The sequence below is a fragment of the Anthonomus grandis genome, chromosome 1 (assembly GCF_022605725.1).
Source record: "Anthonomus grandis grandis chromosome 1, icAntGran1.3, whole genome shotgun sequence".
In the NCBI taxonomy this organism is placed as follows: Eukaryota; Metazoa; Arthropoda; class Insecta; order Coleoptera; family Curculionidae; genus Anthonomus; species Anthonomus grandis.
The window spans coordinates 54,951,166-54,973,408 of NC_065546.1; the positions used below are offsets into that span (position 1 = coordinate 54,951,166).

At 34.2% G+C, this 22,243-nt stretch overlaps 1 protein-coding gene across 1 annotated transcript in view; it reads left to right on the forward strand.

Annotated features, from left to right (window-relative positions):
- The first annotated feature begins 2,797 nt into the window (after nucleotides 1-2,797).
- LOC126745737 (G-protein coupled receptor Mth2-like) overlaps nucleotides 2,798-22,243 on the forward strand; it is a 50,000-nt gene continuing 30,554 nt past the window's right edge. Inside the window, exon 1 of the mRNA XM_050453733.1 lies at nucleotides 2,798-3,339. Coding sequence (XP_050309690.1) covers nucleotides 2,865-3,339 — 475 coding nt within the window. The 5' untranslated portion in view covers nucleotides 2,798-2,864. The remainder of the gene's footprint in view (nucleotides 3,340-22,243) is intronic.

Consider the following 22,243-nt stretch of genomic DNA (forward strand, 5'->3'; position numbering starts at 1 on the left):
GGCCCTTTAGTCCCTGTTCCCTCATGATACACATAGAATGTTACCTTATCATCTTTCAGATTATGAATACATAAAACATTAACAGTGAGTTGCCTTAAATAGAATGTTTCCTGGACAGGAATAACCGGTAGTTGCAGGTTTTGCATATAATCAATGCAAATACCAGCTACTTTATCATCTGCTTTGCAAAGTTCTGAAATAGTTTTAAGTTTGTTATAAAATTTGTTTGCACGTTTCTTATGAACAGTTTTCTCTGCCAGTGCCACCCTTTTTGCTGTTTCATTTAAGAATTTGCTTTTTATTTTAGTATCTAACTCTTCACATGTGGAGCAGGTATCGACTTGTGGGCGACCGAATGATAATGAAAATTGTTCTTTGAAAATCTTCTTGTAATACGAATATTTAACATTCTGTTCTGGGTGCACCTTTTCGAACAACTTATACATTATTAAAATGTTTAATTTTTCGAAACGAAGCAATATGTTGCAAGATTGAATCTATAACAAGTCCTGACTTTGCATTTTCAGATTGATTTTTACCTCGTTTATCTATAGGAACTCGCCCCTCTCGTCTCAACGTGGTTAAGCGACGTAAGCGATCATTGCTAATGCCAAAAATGGCAACAAATGCTTTTCTACAGATTTTTTTTTATACCTGTTGGTCCCTGAACTGTATATTCAGAAGATGCTAGTCTATCTGGCTTGGAGGAAATATCGGCTGGTTTTATACGCCTTCAACGTGCAACTTCGTGAACTGAAATAAGCGATTGTAACAGACAATCTTGTTCATTCTTGGTGTTGAGGCTCCTAAAGTTCGGAAATAATTGAATGCGTGTTTCTTCAGAAATTCGCAAAAAGCATTTTTGGCGACACCTAAAAATAGCTCTTATTTAGCTAATTAGTAATATTTTAAGACTTACTTGCAGTCAGGTCCTTGGTTAACTGCAGGCGCCAGGGCACCACTCCAGCGTTTATAGGCAGATCCTTCAACTCTATACTTTTTGATGACATCTCTTTTATATTCACTGTCATTACGTATTCCACGCTTTCTTTTGCGCGTAGAAATTTCATTTTCAGTTTCCATAACTTAATTTATTTATAATTTTTATTGTAATAACAACAAACAACATGTAAATATTACAAATAATATACATAACCTAAAAAACTCAAAAACTTCTGTCATGTCAAAAATAATATTATATTTCAGAAACACCAAAATTCCTGGTATTTTGGTGTTTCTGCAATACATGCTATTTTTAACTGGTATTAAATATAAGTAAATATAGGGAGTTTTGGGGTTTCTGTTTACTGTCAAGTGCGTATACCTATACACTACCAAAAATTACAGAAAACTGTAATATCATAAATTAGTGATTTTTGGGGTTTCTGAAATACGCGATTCAATTACTCCTCTTCTCATTATTTCTTCTCTTTTTTCTCCTTCGCATTTTTCTATTTTCTCTTCTTCTTCTCGTGTTCGATTTTTCGGTACTTTCGATCTTGGATGTCGCTTTAGGACCTCAATTCTCCTGATTGTAATAAATTCAACTTTGGAGAAAAATTGTGACTTTTCTATTAATTTATTACTTAGTCAGGGGGCATTGGTAAATTTTAAACTTCATAGTTTTTCTTCTTCTTCGTCTTCATCCTCTTCGTTCTCCTTTTAACTCAATGGTTTAATCAATGAATTTCTTTTTGTCACTTTTGTACCTACTCGACGTAAATTTCTAACAAATGTGATAAATTCAATTATTGGAGAAAAATTTGAGATTTTTTAAAATTAATTAATTTTCGGAGAATACATTTTAAATTCAATAGTTTTTTCCTCCTCCTCATCGCCCTTTTAACTCAAGCTTTTAAGCAATAAATTTATCATTTTTGCTTTATCATAATATATACCTTTTTCTTTTCCTTGTACTTCTCCTTCCTTTTTTCTCCTTCTTCTTTTTCTTTCTATGTCATTTTTATACCTCTTCAACATACATTTTTTATGAACGTGATACATTCAATTTTTGGAGAAAAATTGTAATTTTTCTTTAAGAAATTAATTCGTTTTTTAGTCAGGGGAGAATTCACTTTTCTTTTTCTCATAATTTATTCTTCTCGTCGTCTTCTTTTCGTCCTGATTTTGTTCGCATATTCAATTTTCCCTGTCTTTTTTGTTCTTTGTCGACATAAATGCTTTATGAACAAAATAAATTCAATTTAGAATTTTTCCTCTTCCTCTTCTCATTATTCTTTCTCCTCTTTTTTTCCCCTTGGCATTTTTATTTTTTCTCTTTTTCTTCTCCTTTTCGTGTTCGATTATTTGGTATTTTTACTCTTGGATGCCGCTTTTGGACCTCCTTGACCTAAATTCCTCCTGATAAATGTAATAAATTCAACTTTGGAGAAAAATTGTGATGTTTCTATTAATTTATTAATTAGTCAGGGGGGCATTGGTAAATTTTAACTTTCATAGTTTTTTTTCTTCTTCATCTTCCTCCTCCTTGTCTTCCTTTTAAGTCAAACTTTTTTTCCTTCTCCTTCCTTTCATCTTGGTTCCCTTGTCATTATCAGTCTTCCACGTCATTTTTTTCCCTATTGACCTAACTTCGCCTCGTTTTTTACATTGTTAGAAATTTTCGGAAAATTTTTCTTCCATCACATTAGAAACCAAATTCACGTTCTTGCATCACATACATTATTAAAATGGTTGCCAAATCGTGCATGTATTGGTAGACATTATATAATTAAAAAAAACAAACGGATGTCCACCCTGTACGATCAAGCAAACAAACAAACAAATAGAGTCGTCAGGCGAGTGAGAGAGAAAGTGTGTTCCCCAATGTGTTCTCCAATCAGCCACTACTGTTCGGCATAACAATGCGGAGTTACTGTTCCGTCGTCGAGATCGTTTTACAATTTTTCATAATTCTCCATCTCCATTCGGACGACGTGACAATGTGCCATGCCACGACAATTAATGACACCGTAATACGGAAATGTTGTCCCCTCGGGCTGGAGTATAATAACAAATCCTGCCTGCCGAGTCCCCGGGACTTTCTACGGGACTTGGAGAACGAATTCGGGAGTAATTTGGAGGCGGTGTACAATGGAAAGGAGGACGTGTGTGGCGAGAAACTGTCCATTCTTATCCCGTACGACGACGTCACCTTGGACCTGGAAATCACGGACGGTGGTGATTTAAAGGTGATCAGTTCGGAGAATTTGAGTTTGAGTGTCGGTTTTGAGGAGTACTGTTTGGATTTTATCGATAGTTTTGAGGCGAAGGATGCCGGGATTAGTGCGTTCATTTGTCAGGAGGAATACAGTGATATTATGATCGAGATGAGTTATGGTAAGTTCATGTTTATTCGGGGTGGACCAACAATCATTTTTTTTTAAAGTGGTTTTGAATTTGCCCAGGCAGTTAATTGATTGCTAAAAGTGGCAACCTTTGAGGCGCAATCAAGGCACATGATTGGTCAGTAGGGCATTAGTGAATATCATAGGGCCGGGCAAAAACGGCGTATGTGCCTTCTACTAAAATTGGTGTTTTTTGTATTATGTCATCAAGTCAGTCAGCAAGTATTAAAAATATTCCTGCTTCTTAGAACATTGAAAGGCTAGAATTAGTAAACAACAACTTTGTTTGAATAAATCAAAAGAGAGACCTTAAGATCCAAAAGACTTTAAGATCGGTCATTAAGTCTGATGATGCTCTTAGGAGCGAAACACGTGTCACCACTTTAACAAATAAAAGAATTTTTTCAGCGAGACTTTGTGTTGTTCTCTTTTGATTTATTTATGTTAATGTCCCTTTGAGAATATGGACGAATTCTTTCAACTTTGTTTGAGTTTAACATGTGCACAGGGGCAAGGGGGGTGTTTTGTTTACGAACATATTCATTGATTCTCTGTTGTTAAGTTTGCAAGGCATTTTCAAAAGAGGAAATTTTCAGTTATACAGTGAGGACGCGTAAGGTGGAACAAATTCATTTAAAACTCAGGGATGTGTTTCAAAAAAAAACAGTCGGACACGTTAATTTTTATTTTTTGCGATTTTTTTAAATATGTATTCATGTATTAACTTAATTTTGAATAGAACCACCCATTTTTTATTTTATTTTTTAATTCTGTATAAAATTTTATACAGAAAAAGTATATTTTGTATACTATGTCCTATACCTAACCTCAATATTTATTAAGAAATTTGCGATTAAATTTTTTATAAATAACCATGAATTTTTGGAACAATTTATAAAACAACAAAACAAAAAAATTTAAATAAATGTTCAAATTGTTGACCATTAACTTCCTGACAGTAACCAAGTCGATATTCAAATTCTTGTGATACTTTACTTATTGTTTGAGGCCGGATTTGTTGTATTTTGGCTCTAATTCTATTTCTTCTAAACTTTCAGGTTTATCAAAATAAACTTTAGAATTTAGATAACATCATAAATAAAAATCCAATGGGGTTAAATCTGGCGACCTTGCAGGCCGTTCAATAAAACCTCCCCTTCCAATCCATCTATAGGATCTACCAATAAGAATGATATAAGTTTAAATTGCTAAAAATTAAAAACGAATTGGTTAATTTCTATGTTGTAGTTTATTATGTAACATTATGTTTTAAACAAAATATCATTAAGATGTCCACCTCGGCTACGGCGGCAGACGTTTAGACGATGAACCCAATTTTTCATCACTTTTTCTAACAAGTTGGACTGAATTTCGCGAATAACCCTAGTTATGTTAACTTTCAACTCATGGATGGTTTGAGGATTGTTAGAATATACCTTCGACTTCACATATCCCCAAAGAAAAAAGTCCAGGGGAGTAAGATCACAGGACCTTGGTGGCCAGTTGATATTGCCATGTGGCGAAATTATTCGATATTCAAAACGCTCTCTTAATAAATTAGTTGTGACTCGGGCGGTGTGTGATGTTGCTCCGTCCTGTTCAAACCAATTCTGTTCGAAGTCTCCACCATCAATTGCAGGCCAAAGAAAGTTTGTTTTCATGTCGCGGTAGCGCTCTCCGTTGACTGTCACAGTACGCCCCCCTGCATCCTCAAAAAAGTATGGACCGATAATTCCACCGATATGCAAACCACACCACACAGTCACTTTTAACGGGTGTAATGGGACCTGTACTAATTTCTGGGGATTGTTCTGACACCAGAAGCGGCAATTTTGCGTATTGACAACGCCACTAAGACAAAAATGAGCTTCATCTGAAAAGATGATTTGTTTCCCAAAATCGGCATTTTGTTCCAACTGCAACAGGGCCCAGTCGGTAAACGTTCTTCGCAAACCATGGTCAGCAGGCTTCAATCCTTGAGTTAGAACCATCTTATATGGATGTAGGCCTAAACTTTCTTCAAAATGCGCCACAGAGACATTGGTGAAATGCCTAATTGCTGAGAACGGCGCAAAACAGACACATTGTTATTCGCGTCAACACTCTCTCTTGCAGCGGCGATATTTTCAGCGGTTCTTGCACTTTTTTGTCGCTTTGGTGGCTTATTATCCAGAAGAGTGTACTACCGATTGCGCATTTTCGTAATACCTTTTCACGATAGCTATACGTTGCTCTTGACTTAAACGATTCATGATAAAATGTCAAAGTATACTTAACACAACTGACGCTTGATCCGCGTTTTGACACATACCATTTTGCGTACATGGCCCACTAAACTTCTATCACTTCTATTGGTAGACCCATTATTTGGGAAAATATTGGTAAGCTAATCTCGTACTGTTCGCGAATAGTGTGGGGGGGCGCCATACTGTTGGAACCATATCGAATCTGCCTGTACAAATAGGTTTTCACCATTTGGATTAAGTGCAATTAAATTAGGTACTATGTGATTTTGAAACAACCCTAAATATTTTTCAGAGGTAAATGCGTCCTCAATAAAATAGGGACCTACAATTGACGTGCCCACAATCACTGCCCAAAGGTTTACTTCTTGGGAAATTGTGTGTGACTTTCCATACTCCAATGTGGATTTTCTGGTGCCCAATAACGAAAATTTTGCCTATTTACAGGACCATAAAAAAATATTCATCATTATTTCTCAAAACTCTATTCTGCGGTGATCATGTGATCATTTTCAATGGGCTTCTGAAATAAATGAATTTTATATGGATGCCAGTTATTCCTATATAAATATTATATAACACCTGATTTACTAACCGACTGATCTGCAACAACTTGTCAGCTTGTTATTTCATTCAGGAATTTAGAACAATGATAGATTGCATGCTGTTGTTTACAATAAAAACAACATAAGTTAGAACTGTAATAAGTTGACGCTTGATTGACAATAAAGGTTTTGCGTGGTTTACCCTTATGCATTGCTACCTTATCTAAGAAATCTGCACGAGATGACAGGAAATCATATAATTCTGCCAAAGAGGGCAGTTCTTCAGCGAAGCCTGATTGTTTCCATTCCCGGATTGACTCAACATCTAGCTTACTGGTTACTAAATGTATGATTAATGGATCCCAAGAGTTCGTTATAACACCTAAATTGTTAAGAGAGTGCATATTTTTCGAAATAATGTCTAGTACATTGCGAAATGAATTGGCAGAATCCGGTCTTATATCATAAATATTGAATAAGGATTTAATGTGATTATGCACTATTAATCTTTTATTTTCAAATCTTTGACAAATAGTTTTCATTTGTGATGTTAATAGCCTGAATTGATTGTGCTGCCGCACCCTCTAGTGTAGCCTTTAAATATTGAAATTTCCCGATTGGCTCAAGGCAATTATTTTTGTGAACTAGAGAAGTGTATAAATCCCTAAATTCTAGCCACTTATCATATTGGCCAGAAAACTTAGGCAATTCAATGACAGGCAATTTTGTGTTTTGCCTTTTAACAGAGACCTGACGACTTGACGTTGTAAGGATGTAATATAGGGTGGTAAAGAATGAATGGATTCATCGTGTATAACTTGCTGATCACTTAAAGTTGTTTTAATTGAAAGAAATTGTTTAATATCAGCAATTGTTTTAAAATATAAAGTTTCAAAATCATTTAGGTCCTGTTCAGTGAAATTATCAGGATCTAAACCTCCGAGTTCAAAATGAATCTCTGAAAACTCTGTGAGCAATTTTGTTTCTATTTCTTTCAACCTCAATTCAATTTCAAGAATTGTTGATGGATTAGCACTTTCCTTTGAAGAATTAAAATAGTTTAATAAACGTGATAATTTTGAATTAATCATACCCTTCTTTCTTACTAGATTTTGAATTCGGGGTAGTGTTTCATCTTCATCTAACTCGTTTTTACCCTTTGCTCCTTTTCTTGGTGCCATTATGAAAAACTCGACAAGGTTTGTTTTAGTTTAAAAATGTGTTCAATTTCCCAAAGAAATATAAGAGGTGTGAAAAATGAGCAGCCCTTGAGGATCCAAATGAATTACAAAGGTATGTATTTTGTACTCTGACACAAATTTGCTAATTAGACAGAATTGCACTATTAGAACTTCTTTACAAATTCTAATTGTATATGCTAAGACTTGTATGAATGTAGCTGATTGAAACTATGTACACTAAATTCTAAAATAACTCTTCATTATGAATATATGTGAATTCTGGAATGCAGTAGTGGGTATGAACGACGACGATGACTATGATGACACTTGATTAGTAATATATGAATTGAAATGCGTATTAATGCCTCTTTTAACACTAATTACTGACTATTGTTCAATACATTAATGCGGGCAAAGCCACTCAGCTTGAACTGCAATCCGATATTACAGGAGCACTTCTTTTCCCGTGATTGACCAAGTGATGAATAAAGGCTTACCTCCAATCCCTGGTTTTGTTTAAAAAGGATACTTATGGGTAAATTGTCCCTTTGTCTTGCAAATTGTTGGTTGACGTTGTAGAGGCGGCCTTGGTATTTGTCTTCACCTGTTGTGGCTACTGATCTCCCAAATTGTACTTGTATCGCCGGAAAATCTTGAAATCCGCTCGATGCGACCAAAAAATGTTTTTCTGCTGCTGGGAACAGCAAGGGTTATTTGTGGACTGTATTTTTTTATAGCTGAAACAAACAAAGTCCATCGTGAACCACTTTCTTTAGAATTTCTTTTGTTCTTTCCATTTTTTGATTGCTTTGCTGTTTCCAAGACTACTGTGTTTTTTAATTTACCAAAACAGCTGAAAAAATTCCTTATTTCCTTCAGGCTGTTGATTGCTTGCTAAAAGTGGCAACATGGCTTTCTGCATTTCTTGGGTCTCAATCAATGCACATGACTGGTCAGTACGACATTAGTAAATGAAAAAGGGCGGGACCATTGCAAAAGCGACGTTGTCAATGTGTGTTTTGCTATGAAGTTTTTTATATGTATACCTGTTTTTTTCAGGAAGTTGAAGCGATTTTTTCTGTTTCCTCCAGACAGTTAAAGGCATTTTTAATTTTTTTTACAACTTGTCGAGTTGATTTATGTGGATTTCCTTGTAAATCGAGCAAAATATCTAATTGTCTGTTTTCTGGAAATGTGAGACGGTCCCGGTCATATTTGTCTCTAACATGACCACAAAATCTCTAATTTTTTTTTTCAATTTTGCTTATTACGTAATTATTTTTTAATTCATCAAAACAGTTGAAAAAATTCCTTATTTCTTCCAGGCACTTCATATGTCACGACTGCTTTCCTCCACAGTTTATTAGTGGCAACGTCGGTTTGTTATAACCTTGATCACCTTAGTAAGCAGTTTTGTTGAGTATTTCGTCACAAGTAAATTTCAATTTAAAAAATACTATAACAATCTCACACGCTCAATTATCCAAAAGAAGAAGAAACTAGACTTAGAACCCAAATCTTTAACGATACCTTTCCTTAAATAAAAAATACAGGGTGATTGACGACCGATGGTACGTTAGTCGTATATGGAAAATGGAACGTAGCATTTTTCTGAAAATTCTTCGGTCTAAAATATTGTCTTCACTTCAGCGTTGCCGCTTATACAGAAAAATGGCAACATCTTTGATTTTTTTAAATATATTTTTAGATATTTGGATTCCCTGTTTTGTTTTTGAGTCTTTTTTAATCATGTTTCCCTATACCTATGTATCTCTAGTGGTTTTCTTCAGGCAGTATTTTTCCTTATGTGTTTTTTCTAATTCATCAAGACAGTTGAAAAATTCCTAATTTCTTCCAGGCAGTTATTGATTGATTGCTGAACGTGGCAACCTCGCTCTTCCTCAACCCTTGAGGGACGGCGCCTGATTGTCAATTGGGCATTAGTGGTTGTGATAGGGCGCAGCCTTTCCAAAGCGACGTTGCCACTATTCTTTTTTTCTAATATGTTTTTTATGTGTATCCAGGAAGTCTTAAATATTTTTCTGTTTCCTCTAAACAGTTAATATACATTTTTAATTTTTTTTTCCAGGCATTTCATAAATCATGCCTCTTTTTTTCCTCAATTTATTAGTAACTGTGGCAACGTCGGTTCATTTCAACCTTGAACACCTTAGTGACCTCGAATAAATAACATATTGTTAAAAAAAAAGAACTTTTTGCTGAACGTGGTAACCCCGCTTTTAATACATTTCTTGAGCGTGTAAGGAACGTGATTGGTCAGCTGGGCTTTAGTGGGCGTGATTGGGTCTAACCTTTAAAAAAGCGACGTTGTCAATGTTCCCTTTTCCAAGCTGTTTCTTGTATTCATGCAGAAGCTCGTTATTTCATTCAGGCAATTGGAATTTCTTTTGTTCTTTCCTTCCAAGCACTTGAAGCCATTTTTTGATTGCTACTGTATTTTTTAATTCATCAAAACAGCTGAAAAAATTCCTTATTTTCTTCAGGCTGTTGGTTGGTGTGGCTAAAAGTGGCAAACTGGCTTGTCTGCAATTCTTCGGTCGCAATTAAGGCACATGATTGGTCAGTAAGACATTAGTGGATGAAAAAGGGCGGGACCTTTGCACAAGCTACGTTGTCAATGTGTGTTTTTCTACGGAGGTGTTTATATGTATCCCTGTTTTGTTCAGGAAGTTAAAGCTATTTTTTGTGTTTCCTCCAGACAGTTAAAGAAATTTTTAATGTTTTTTCCAAGATGAATGTTTTTTTTTTAAATTCATGACAACAGTTAAATAATTTCTTATTTCTTCCAGGCACTTCATAAATCATGTCTCTTTTTCTCCTCAATTTATTAGTAACTGTGGCAACGTCGGTTCGTTACAACCTTGAATACCTTAGTGAGCTCGAATAAATAACATATGATTAAAAAAAAGAACTTTTTGCTGAACGTGGCAACCCCGCTTTTAATACATCTCTTGAGGAGCATGCAAGGAACGTGATTGGCCAGTTGGGCTTTAGTGGGCGTAATTGGACCTGACCTTTGAAAAAGCGACGTTGTTAGTGTTCCTTTTTCCAAACTGTTTTTGTATTCATGCAGAAGCTTGTTATTTCATTCAGGCAATTGAATTTCTTTTGTTCTTTCTTTCCAAGCACTTGAAGCCATTTTTTGATTGCTACTGTATTTTTTAATTCATGAAAACAGCTGGAAAAAATCCTTATTTCCTTCAGGCTATTGGTTGCTTGCTAAAAGTGGCAACCTGGCTTGTCTGCAATTCTTGGGTCGCAATCAAGGCACATGATTGGTCAGTAAGACACTAGTGGATGAAAAAGGGCGGGACCTTTGCAAAAGCGACGTTGTCAATGTGTGTTTTTCTATGGAGTTTTTTATACGTATTCCTGTTTTTTTCAGGAAGTCGAAGCCATTTTTTCCATTCAAGGCAATTGCATTTTATTGAATTTATCAATGCTATAATTTCTACTTCCAGGCAGTTTAAATAATATTTCTCTATAGCAATGTCGGATTGGTCTGTTAGGCATTAGCGGTCCTGATAAGGCGGGGCCTATAAAAAAGCGACGTTGCCAATGTTCTTTTATTTTTAGGAATTTCTCGTCTCGGCGGTGTATATGACTAATGAATGTTTTAAAACTGGGAATTTATTATTATTTTATGGTGTAAATAACGTATCATTATCAACCGGTTTTTCAATATACAAAGCGATAATTAAACCGTATGTAAACACGGTCCATATGGTGTTCTTGAAGTGTTACGTAAATATAGACAGTATAAACAGACAGATCGTCGAAAATTCGTTTTTTTTTTTTAAATAATTTCGCTGGTTTTTTAAAAATGTTCTCATTAAACGGCCAAATGAGGATGTACCAATTTATGGCAATTGATGATCGCATATCCTGGAATCTGCTTATTTATTCTGCATTTTATGTAAATGCCCAAATAATCCGTTCATTATATAATTAATATGTTCATAACTGACTCTGATATTTTATGTATTATATGTATGTATTAAAAGAATTTAAAAACAATACTCATAAATTATCGATTTATTGACAAGTTCATTAATTCATTTTCTATGTTAATTTAAAAGCTTCATGCGAAACATCTTTTTACCATAAACGTTAAGTAAATTCCCAGATGGGTGACTAAAATTACACTGCTTAAAAAAAATATTAATTAAATAATATTCGAGCATAGGAGCTCCCCTAGTCGGAATTATTTTCGTATTTATCTGATTTAGTTGTCAAATTTTTAATGGCCTATTTGGATGATGTAAAGTTGCAGGGAAAGAAGGCTTTTAGGTGCTCACTATATACCGTGCTCAACAAACAGTGCCAATTTTAATATACATTAATTGCTTAAATAAATTTCAGATAAATAAGAAATTTTCGCCGATCTTCTTTTTTTTTCTCTTTGCTTATAAAACTTGGGCGTGGCGCATGGCGTACCCAAGTAACTTATCTTTATCTAACAATTATGACAATAAAAAGAGAAATCCGCTTTATTTCTAAGATAGCGCAGATCCGCCATTTTGGAACTTGCAACTGTCAGTTTTCCGTCAAAATATTATTTAAGTGACACTATAGGCCACAAGTACATAGGGGAGACTGGCCTAAAATGACATACCACTTTATTTTTGCTTTTTTATTCTTTTAATGTAAACATACAAAATCATTAGTAATTTATAATACTGAAGGTTTATAATAAGAATATAACCTAATTTTTTTTAAATAAATGAATAATCCTGGCGAAAAAAATATAAAAAGAAATATGTAAATGCATCCATTTTCTTTAGCAAATCTTGTAACATCTAGAGTTTTATGGTTAGCATGACCATCAACCAGAAGTAACACTTTATTTGCCTTTGAAGGATTAGAATATTCTCTTAAAAGTTGCATGCATTTTAGAAAAATCTCGCCCGTGATCCAGTCTGTCTCCTGGGCTATTCCCTAGTGTACCTAAGGGAGCCTCGTCGGTCAGTTCCCTTTTCCAGTTTTTTCTGGGAAAAATTAATGATGGGGGAATATAGGCTCCTGCTGCGCTCATGCAAACCACAGCTGTAATATGCTGCCCCCTTTCAGCACTTGAAATTAAGCCAACTTGTTTGACATAAGAAACTTACATAAGTACATAAGGTCATTACAAGTTAAAACTAACAAAGTTCACATACATATTGTTTGCTTCTTTTAGAAATACCAGCACACTCACAATGTGCCCATTTCAAGCACGATTGACATCTAACCCATGTTTCTTTGGACTTAGACATAGAGTACAAACTGTTCCAATATAGGCAGGGTGGATCATCTTCGTCGTCTTCATCTTGAAACGGCTCTTCATTATCAGAGTTTTCGTCCATTGGACAAAGTGTTCGGATGCTACTATGGCAGCCTTACGTGTTATGCGGTTTTTACTTTCTTTGGCAACTTCTTTGATTTGAATAACTTCTTTTAAACTTTCAGGGCTTTCAACTAAATGAGTTAAATTTTTTTTGGTTCGTTTCGCGGCTTTGCGAAATTCAGCAGCTTGTTTTTCCGCTTCTCTAGCTTTAAGTTCCTCTAATATTGGGGCACTCGTAAGCACTTTGGTTCCTTCTGCCTTCCGCTTTCTTGGGTTTGCTTGTATCCCGGATGAACTTGGAAGAGGGGAAATGTCTTGTGGGCGAATAACTGAAATATTGTTTATATTCAATGAATGGTTAGCCACTTGAGTATCACCATCTTGATATCTATCTGTGACCATTGCAGGGTTAAACAGATAATCAGGAAACATATCTGGGTTTAGCGGCCATATTCCTGTTTTCATAAACCCACTTACAGCATTTTAATTTGTAGCTGCTTTTCCATATGCTGCAACAAATAACCCGCCAATCTGATATGAAGAAACAGTTCTGCCTGGATGATATTTTAGCCATTTTGTAACTTCTTGATCATAAAATATTTTTAATGGCCCAAAAAAGCACACATCTAAAGGTTGCAGCCGGTGGGTGCAACATCTAGAGTTTTATGGCTAGCATGACCATCAACCAGAAGTAACACTTTATTTGCCTTTGAAGGATTAGAATATTCTCTTAAAAGTTGCATGCATTTTAGAAAAATCTCGCCCGTGATCCAGTCTGTCTCCTGGGCTATTCCCTAGTGTACCTAAGGGAGCCTCGTCGGTCAGTTCCTTTTTCCAGTTTTTTCTGGGAAAAATTAATGATGGGGGAATATAGGCTCCTGCTGCGCTCATGCAAACCGCAGCTGTAATATGCTGCCCCCTTTCAGCACTTGAAATTAAGCCAACTTGTTTTCGACCTTTGGTAGCAAGTATTCGGCTAGGTTTTTGGACAGTAGTGCGCGTGGGGTTGATATGCTCTTTTTCAATTGTCTCTTGAAAAGTTCTAAAAAAATTAGCAATTTGCGGTTTATTGAAGGATTGTGCTCTAGCGGCCGAAGTAGCTTCAGGCTTTCTAAGAGATATATCGGGGTTTCTGGACCTAAATCCACGTAGCCAATCCCAACCAGCCATTTTAGTAGTTGAGTTGAACCTGTGTGCAATTCCATTTCTTTCTGCCAGTTGATACGCCAAGGAACGAACTTCATCGCATGATAAACCAAATAAACAAGATTCCAATAATTTGATATGTTGAACTATGTCTCTCGCCAACTCTACGGAAAACGTGGTTTCGTATCGGCCTAGACCCTTATCAGTAGCTTTGACTCTTTTATTTTTGTCCGATGCTCGTCTTCTTAGCGTAGCCTGGGGTACGCCAAATGTTTTTGAAGCTTTGAGCCAGCCCATTTCTCCATTTCGTACTGCCTTTATTTATAAAAATGTTATTTATCAAAAAAAAATTTAAAATGTTGTTATTTTACCAATAAATAAGATTAATACATACCTGTAATTAGGTTAGAGCGTAAAAAATTAAATTTTAAATACTTTAGTTAACAAAGATTTTGTAGACTTGAAAAAATACAAAGCACGCCCTGCCGTATGAACGTTAACGCCAAACTAATCTCGATATTTTTAATACGCGTAATATAGACATGTCGAGACACTGTTGACATAAAGTTATTCCGATAAATACTGTTGCCAAGTTGGAGATTTTGTACCTATGTTGTTTTACCCTAGTATGTCATTTTAGGCCAGCCTCCCCTACATTTTATTAAATAAAAAATCCAATGAGTCTGAAGAAACGGGCCATAATAATGCAAAATTTGTTCTTTTTCATTAATTGAATTGAAACATCAAAGCCGTTAGAGGCTCGGAACCATAATCAAATTAGGTACGATGGTTTGAATCATTGGATTATTCCAGCCATAAAACAGAATAGGTGCGCCCTATGTCACAAAAACTCGACTAAGATGTGTGAGAAATGTAACCTCAATTTACATGAGGCTTGTTTTAAGGACTATCATGTGCAGTGCTGTGAATACCGTGGTAGTAGCAGCAACGTAAATTCTTGCCTTATCTGAGATAAGCTTTCGCGACCTAAGAAAAGTCTTTTCCTCACGACTAACTTGGGTGGTGCTTGTTTATAAAAGGGTAAGTTGAGCATAACTGATTTATAGCTTGATTTTTCTTCATATGCTTTCGTTTTGACTTTTTTGAGATATTTTTTGGCTTCTAATTGGGTAATTAATAAAATACATTAATTTACATCCTTTTACACAATGAGTGACACAGGGAGGGACGGATCACCCCCAGCTAAACAACCAGTATCCAAAGCAAATGTAAAATCTTTGGGAAATATTCCTTGTAATTTTGTTATTAATGATACTAGTAAATGTGAGTTAAACGTGAACATAGATCCAAGGTCGTCAGAGTCACATTCTTCAATAAATAACACAGTTTTTTACTCAAAAACAGATTCCGGTCCCTTTGTTGTTTACTTGGAATCTACAGAACAGGTTGGCTTCAATATAGGAAAATTCAATAATATTAAAATAGCAAGAGACATATTTAATTTAAATTTAACAGACATTAAAAAAATTAATAATAAAGGACTAAATAGAATATCTATTGAATTTACTAATTTTCAGTCAGCCAATGATTTTATTAAAAATAAAGTTCTTATAAATAAGGGTTACAAAATATTTATCCCATTTAACTTTGTTACATGCAAAGGAATTGTACGACAAATAGATACTGACATATCAGAGGATGAAATTACAAAAAGATGCAGTGCAAATTGAGATATTGAAATTCTTAATGTTAAAAGGTTAAATAGAAAAGTAATTAAGGATAAAACAACATCTTATGAACCCACAGGTTCCGTTTTGTTCACCTTTAAAGGTATCCTTCTCCCAAGATCTATTAATTTATATAGACTAGAAAGACCTGTCACAATATATGTTTCTCCAGTGACCCAATGCTATAGATGTCTACGTTTTGGACACACAAAAATAAACTGCAAAGGCCGGGAAAGATGTTTTAACTGTGGACTGGAGGAAAATCATTTGGATGATGAAAATGGATATTCATGTACCACACAATGTTTCTTTTGTAAAGAAAACCATAAATCAATTTCAAAAAAATGTCCAGAATATATAAGACAAAAAAATATTAAGGAACTGATGGCTTTTGAAAATGTAACTTTCCATGATGCAAATGAAGCATGCAAAAAATCTTATATCACCAAAGGAGAATTTGTTTACAATCCAAGTGACTTTCCCAACACAATATTAAGAGACAAATCTCAGTACCCCCAAAATTCAACACCTATTACACCCTCCCAAAGAAGAACCCAAAACATGAACAATAGCACTATTAAAAGGGCATACTCTCAAGTTGCTACAGTTAATAACAATAAAAAAAGAATAGTCCAAAAAGGCTACGACAGAAAACTCCACGAAGAAAGCTTATTTTTTCCTAACTCTAGACCTAATAAATCCGATCCTGACCACACTTCTCAAATTCAAATCAATTCACAGTCTTTCTCGTGCTCAAATTCTTCAAGTCCTTCTCAAGTAACTTCTCAAAAGCCTATTAGTGCACAGCATAATTTCAATTTACCTTTTAACATGGAAACATGTATACAATTTGTTATGAATACAACAAATGATGACTATCTTGACACCCTAAAAAAACTCATATTATCCCGTCAAAACCCAGATCTAGAAATGGATCTGGAATTGTCAGACTATTAAATAAATACAATTAACACACAACATTTAATACCTCCCACACAGATATTTAAAATTAAAAAATTATACATCAAATTCAATCTTAAAATTATACAGTGGAATATTCGTAGCATTAATTCCAATACGGATAATTTGATATCATTAATTCATAGGGAATCACCAGATATTTTATTCCTAAATGAGACTTGGCTTAAATCACATTATAATTTTACTCTGCCAACATATAATATAATCAGGGAAGATCGACCAGATGGTTATGGTGGGATTGCAACCTGTATTAAAAAGAATATCATTTATAACAAATTAAAAACCTTCAACTCTGACTCAACCCAATATATTACCATTCAACTAGGTAAACTTTACCTTATATACTGATAAAAATATTACTACCAACTTATTGGAAGACCTAATACAGGGTGTAAACATAGAACAAACCATTATAATGTGTGATCTTAACTCACACCACCCTTTATGGGATGATTCTCCTGTCAACAAAGGGGGAAAACTATTTGCAGATTTTATCTCAGATAATAATTTGGTGGTAATCAATGATGGCTCATGTACATTGGTACAAAGTCCAAACTCATATACTAGTGCTCTTGATTTAACTATGGTAAGTGGTATATTGGCAGTAAACAGTTGCTGGAAAGTCATACATGACTGTGCTAACAGCAATCACTACCCGACCTGTTTAGAACTAAACCTATCACTAAAATTCAACGCAAGGAAAATTTTTACAGCACCTTTTATGGCCAGAAACCTTAATAAAGCGAACTGGCAACTTTATCATGATAATATAATACTAGAAATAGATGCAGAAGACCTCAATATGACCTATAATGAATTAATGGACATCATGGATAGAGCGGCTGATATTGCTATTCCTACTAAAAAGTGTGGTGTTTCTAAGAACATTGGCAATTCGTGGACAAAGAATGTTCTACCTGGATCAAAGAAAGGAAAAATGCAATAAATAACTTTAATAATACCCCCACATTAGAAAATTACCTTACTGCAAAAAAATGCATAGCAACTACAAAGAAGAGACTTAAAATTAAGAAAAAAGAAAAATTTAAGCTTTTTTGTCAAACACTCAACAGAGAGTCAAATATTAGTTATGTGTGGAAAAAAATTAAAAAATTTTCAAATAATATAAATAATACTTCAAGCAACTATAATATTTCAGATGATATTAAAAAAGAAATTCTCCAAAATATGTCTGAGAATGAATCCGGATCCCGATTTTGTTGTCTTGCAACCACGGGATGACAATAGTGTTACTCCATTTTCTTTAAATGAATTTAACAACGCATTAAGAAATAAAAAATTGTCCGTAGGGTTGCCACGAGACGAGACGAGACGAGATTAAGAATTGTCTCGTCTCGTCTCGAAAGTTCGAGACAAATATTTTTCGAGACGAGACGAGACAAGCTTATGTCTCGTCTCATCTCGTCTCGTTTTGTCTCGAAAAGTTCTAATACCTATGTAAAAGCCCAGGATAAAACTTAAAAATTTTTTATAGACCCCAATAAACAATAAACATATTATAGGTAGATAAGTATGAAAGTTAAAAAAAATCATATTCGATTTTTAAATTAATTGGACAGGTAGGCATGTTGGGAAAGATTTTTTTAAGATTTAATAAAATATTTATATGAGCACCCCATTAAAGTCATGCAAAACGCATTTTCCAACAATCTATAGTAAGCAATAATATAAAGCAGTCATAGTGTTTTTATAAAAGCGGCAATAGCGGAAAATTGAAAATAATATTTTATATGCATTTAAGCTACAGTTGTCAACATACCTATTAACAGCAGAAAAATACCAATAAAATATTAGAAAGGTAGGTATTAAATTATTAAATAATATTATTTTTAATAAATTTAATATTGATTTGTTATTCGTTAAGAAAAAGTTATGTCATGGTTGTCACAGAACTAAGTATTAAAAAAAACTATTAGTAACAATATTTAATATTTGGTCATTATATGCAGCCATACACATATTACCCTTTTTTCCTTAGATTTTCAAGTACTCATCAAGTATATTTTACCCAAGAAGGTTCTTTTTTATCATTGCCATATGTTACACGCCATATAAAAAAAGCTGGCTTGGTTGTTACGAAACAACGGAATAGACTCAACGCAGAATCGGCTCGTTCATTGCTGTGCTTAAATTCATGGTACACTTGTAGATTAAAAGATATAAACAATATAACAATATAAACTAAATATTGACTACTGAAATTTAGCTTTTTATTGGGTATTTATTTATGCCTTTTGGTATTTATTAGCAATTTGATCTAAACATTTTACGTACATAGATAAATTTGAACTAAATGTATATTCTAATTAAGTTTATACTTATATCTTACTTGTCATGTTATATTGTTTTTTAAATGTATTTTTTTGTTGTTGCTGTTTATAAAATATATTTATTTAACGTAAACTTAATTTGTTCTCGTAACAATGTAAATAGAAGGTGGATGACATTATTTGGCAGGTGGAATGCTGGTGTTTTGACCGGTGACCATACTAATATATCGTTGCACCTGGACTTTACCATTTTTCGGAGGGTTTCGATAGAGTTTTGTAACAGTGACGCAACTGTTCCGTCCGGTGAATGCAGGTAATACTCTTAAATTTTTGGTAAATTCAAAAAATATAATAATATATGGTGTTTGTTTAAAATAAGAAAGCCCACCGTTTTATGACACACCTTGTATAAAAACGTTAAGTTGAAAAAAAATGCGCAGCTAAAATAAAAACAGACGTGGCTGGTCCAAGAGATTTAAATAAACATACCCCTAAATTCTAAGGATATTTTTTCCAATCTACACACCACCTGTTACACAAAGCGTAAGCCCATTAGTATAATAATGGGGAATTAAAAAAATAATCAAAACCTATTCCGTGATTTTAATGACAATTTTACCAATTATTGCTGGAAGCATTTTACATATATCGAGACGTCTCGTCTCGTCTCGCCTTGGCTCGAACATTTTTATCTCGTCCCGTCTCATCTCGAAATTCGAGACAAAATACTTTCGAAACGAGATAAAATGGCTTCGAGACGAGACGAGACGAGACATCTCGTGTCTCGTGTCTCGCGGCATCCCTAATTGTCCGCCCCTGGCACGGATGACACAGCTTACCCGATGTACAAACATCTACCAATAAGAGCAAAATTAACTTTACTAAATACATATAATAAATGTCTGTTTGAGGGACATATTCCAGAGGCATGGAGAAAATATAACATTATTCATATTCTAAAACCAAAGAAAAACCCTATCCTACCGGTAAATTATAGGCCTATAGTACTGTCAATGTGTGGCTGTAAGATCCTTGAAATCATAATTAAAAATCGATTGGAATGGTTCCTTGAAAACAGAAATACTTTCACACATGAACAACTAGGTTTTAGGAGGGGCAAGGGCATATATGATAATATTGCTTATCTCTCAAATTCAGTCCTTGAGGCCTTTGGTCGGTCTGAATCTGTCATTGCAGTATTTTTAGACATTAAATCTGCATTTGATAATGTTAATATATATAAATTGTATAATAAATTAAATCATCTTCAAATTCCTATTGAAATTAACAATCTTATTCATCAAATTATTGTGAATAGATTTCTATACAGCAGAAAGGCTGATGGCACATTCATGGGCCCATATCTAGCTACAAAAGGACTCCCACAGGGTTCTCCTTTGAGCACTATACTTTTTGATTTGTATATCTTGGAGCTATTTCAATTGAACTTAGATTCTGCAAAAATAATTGGATATGCTGATGACTTTTGTGAAAGGTTCCAATGTCAGTGTTATGACAAACAAAATAAATGGAGCATTGGAAATGATTAATTGTGTTTTAAAAGATAATGATCTCTCCCTCTCCGTCGAGAAGTGTGAAGCAATGTGGTTCACAAAGGGTAATCGTAAAAATCCCCCTCCACCTATACATATTGGCAATTATCTTATTGATTATAAACCCCATGTTAAATATCTGGGACATATTCTGCAAGAACATCTAAAGTGGAACACTCACATTGACCATATAGCTGATAAGGCTAAAAAAGCACTTAACATTCTGCGCGCTGTCTGTAGGGTTTGGTGGTGATCTGACCCTCTTACCCTGTTAACAGTTTTTGGAGCAATGATTCGATCCCACCTGGACTTTGGCTCGATATTTTAAAAAACCTGTAAACCAAAAGGGTCTAAATATTAATACATTGGCAAATAAATACATTGCAAGGTTGACCTCAATAACTAATCATCCTATACTAGAGATTTTGCAGAGAATCCGGAGAAAAATGATTACATTGCCAACTTACATTAACTCTGATAATGTTCCATATTTGATATTCGCCTTACAAAAATTCCTTCCTTACCTAAACAGAATAAGTAAAGATACAAATTATGCATGCTATGGAATTGATTTTGATATCCTGAACAATCCAATTTCTGGTCTATCAAAACCAAGCAGTTAATTTCTCTAGCTAATAAGAACAATTTTGACATAAGAATTGCTTGGATTCCTGGACACTCGGGCATTCCTGGTAATGAGGTGGCGGATTTATTGGCAACAATAGGTAAAGTGGATTCTATGGAAATTTTTAACCTGATCAAGGATGAAATGAGTAATCAGTTTAAAGTATACTGGAAAACTTTAGTACATAGTAAGAACTATCAATACTCTAAAATACAAAATACTTTCCCAAAAACCAAATGGTTTTCAAATGTACCTTTCAAAAATCGAAAATATATAACCACAATAATCAGATTACGGACGGGCCATTGTCTGACTAAAGAGCATTTATATAAGCTTAAGATTAAAGATAACCCATATTGTGAATGTGGCTCTGTTGAAGACTTAAATCATCCCTTTCTGGAATGTCCTATAAATTACATTCCTTATATTGATCTGTATAAAGAATTTGTTAAAAGGAATTTCCCCACCCCCTTAACAATGTATACTGTTTTGTCTGAACCAAATGAGTAGTCAATTGATCTAATTATGTCATTTTTGAATATAAATCGAATTCGGTTATAATAGTTCTGCTCAACAATTCGTGTTTTGTCTATGTTTTTTTTTCCCGTAGAATCCCAGAACCTGTGATGTCTTATGTTTGTCCAATTTACCTACATATGTATATTGTGTTTGTCCATACTAATAGTAATAGACTTAATCACTACAAATGAAGGAATACCACACAGCACTATAAAGGAAGTCTGAAGTAATTAAGTACAAGTCAGCGGTCCCGATTTGGTCCAGAGCCAGTCAACATCGAGGTCGCTCCAAATTGTGCTGGCAATTGCCTCGTTGCAGTGCCATAAAACAAGCAAGCAAGCAAGCAAGACTATCATGTGTCCACTTAATAATTATTTTATGATTTTTTAAATTAAACTTGACTTTTGTTCATAAAAATTAAAGTTGGTTTTATGTGTTCCCAGTGTTCCAAAAATGGAACATCAATTTAAAAAATAAAAAAAAAATATTTAGAAACAAAAAAACAAATTTTCACAGAAAAATATAATTAGATAATTTGATTTTTTTCTAAAAATATAATTTTCAAAAGTTTTGCAAAACTCGAGCATAACAGTAAGTAAGTAAAGTAAGAAGCTTTTACGCCCATTATACCGGGTGACACAGGAAAACGGGGACACTTAATAACTATTTTACTCTTCAACATAAACAAATGAAATTTGGTAGATTGATTGGATTATTATAAGCGCATCTTTTTACATATTCACTTGTTTTCCGTCACTTTCTGTTAAACCAGAAGTA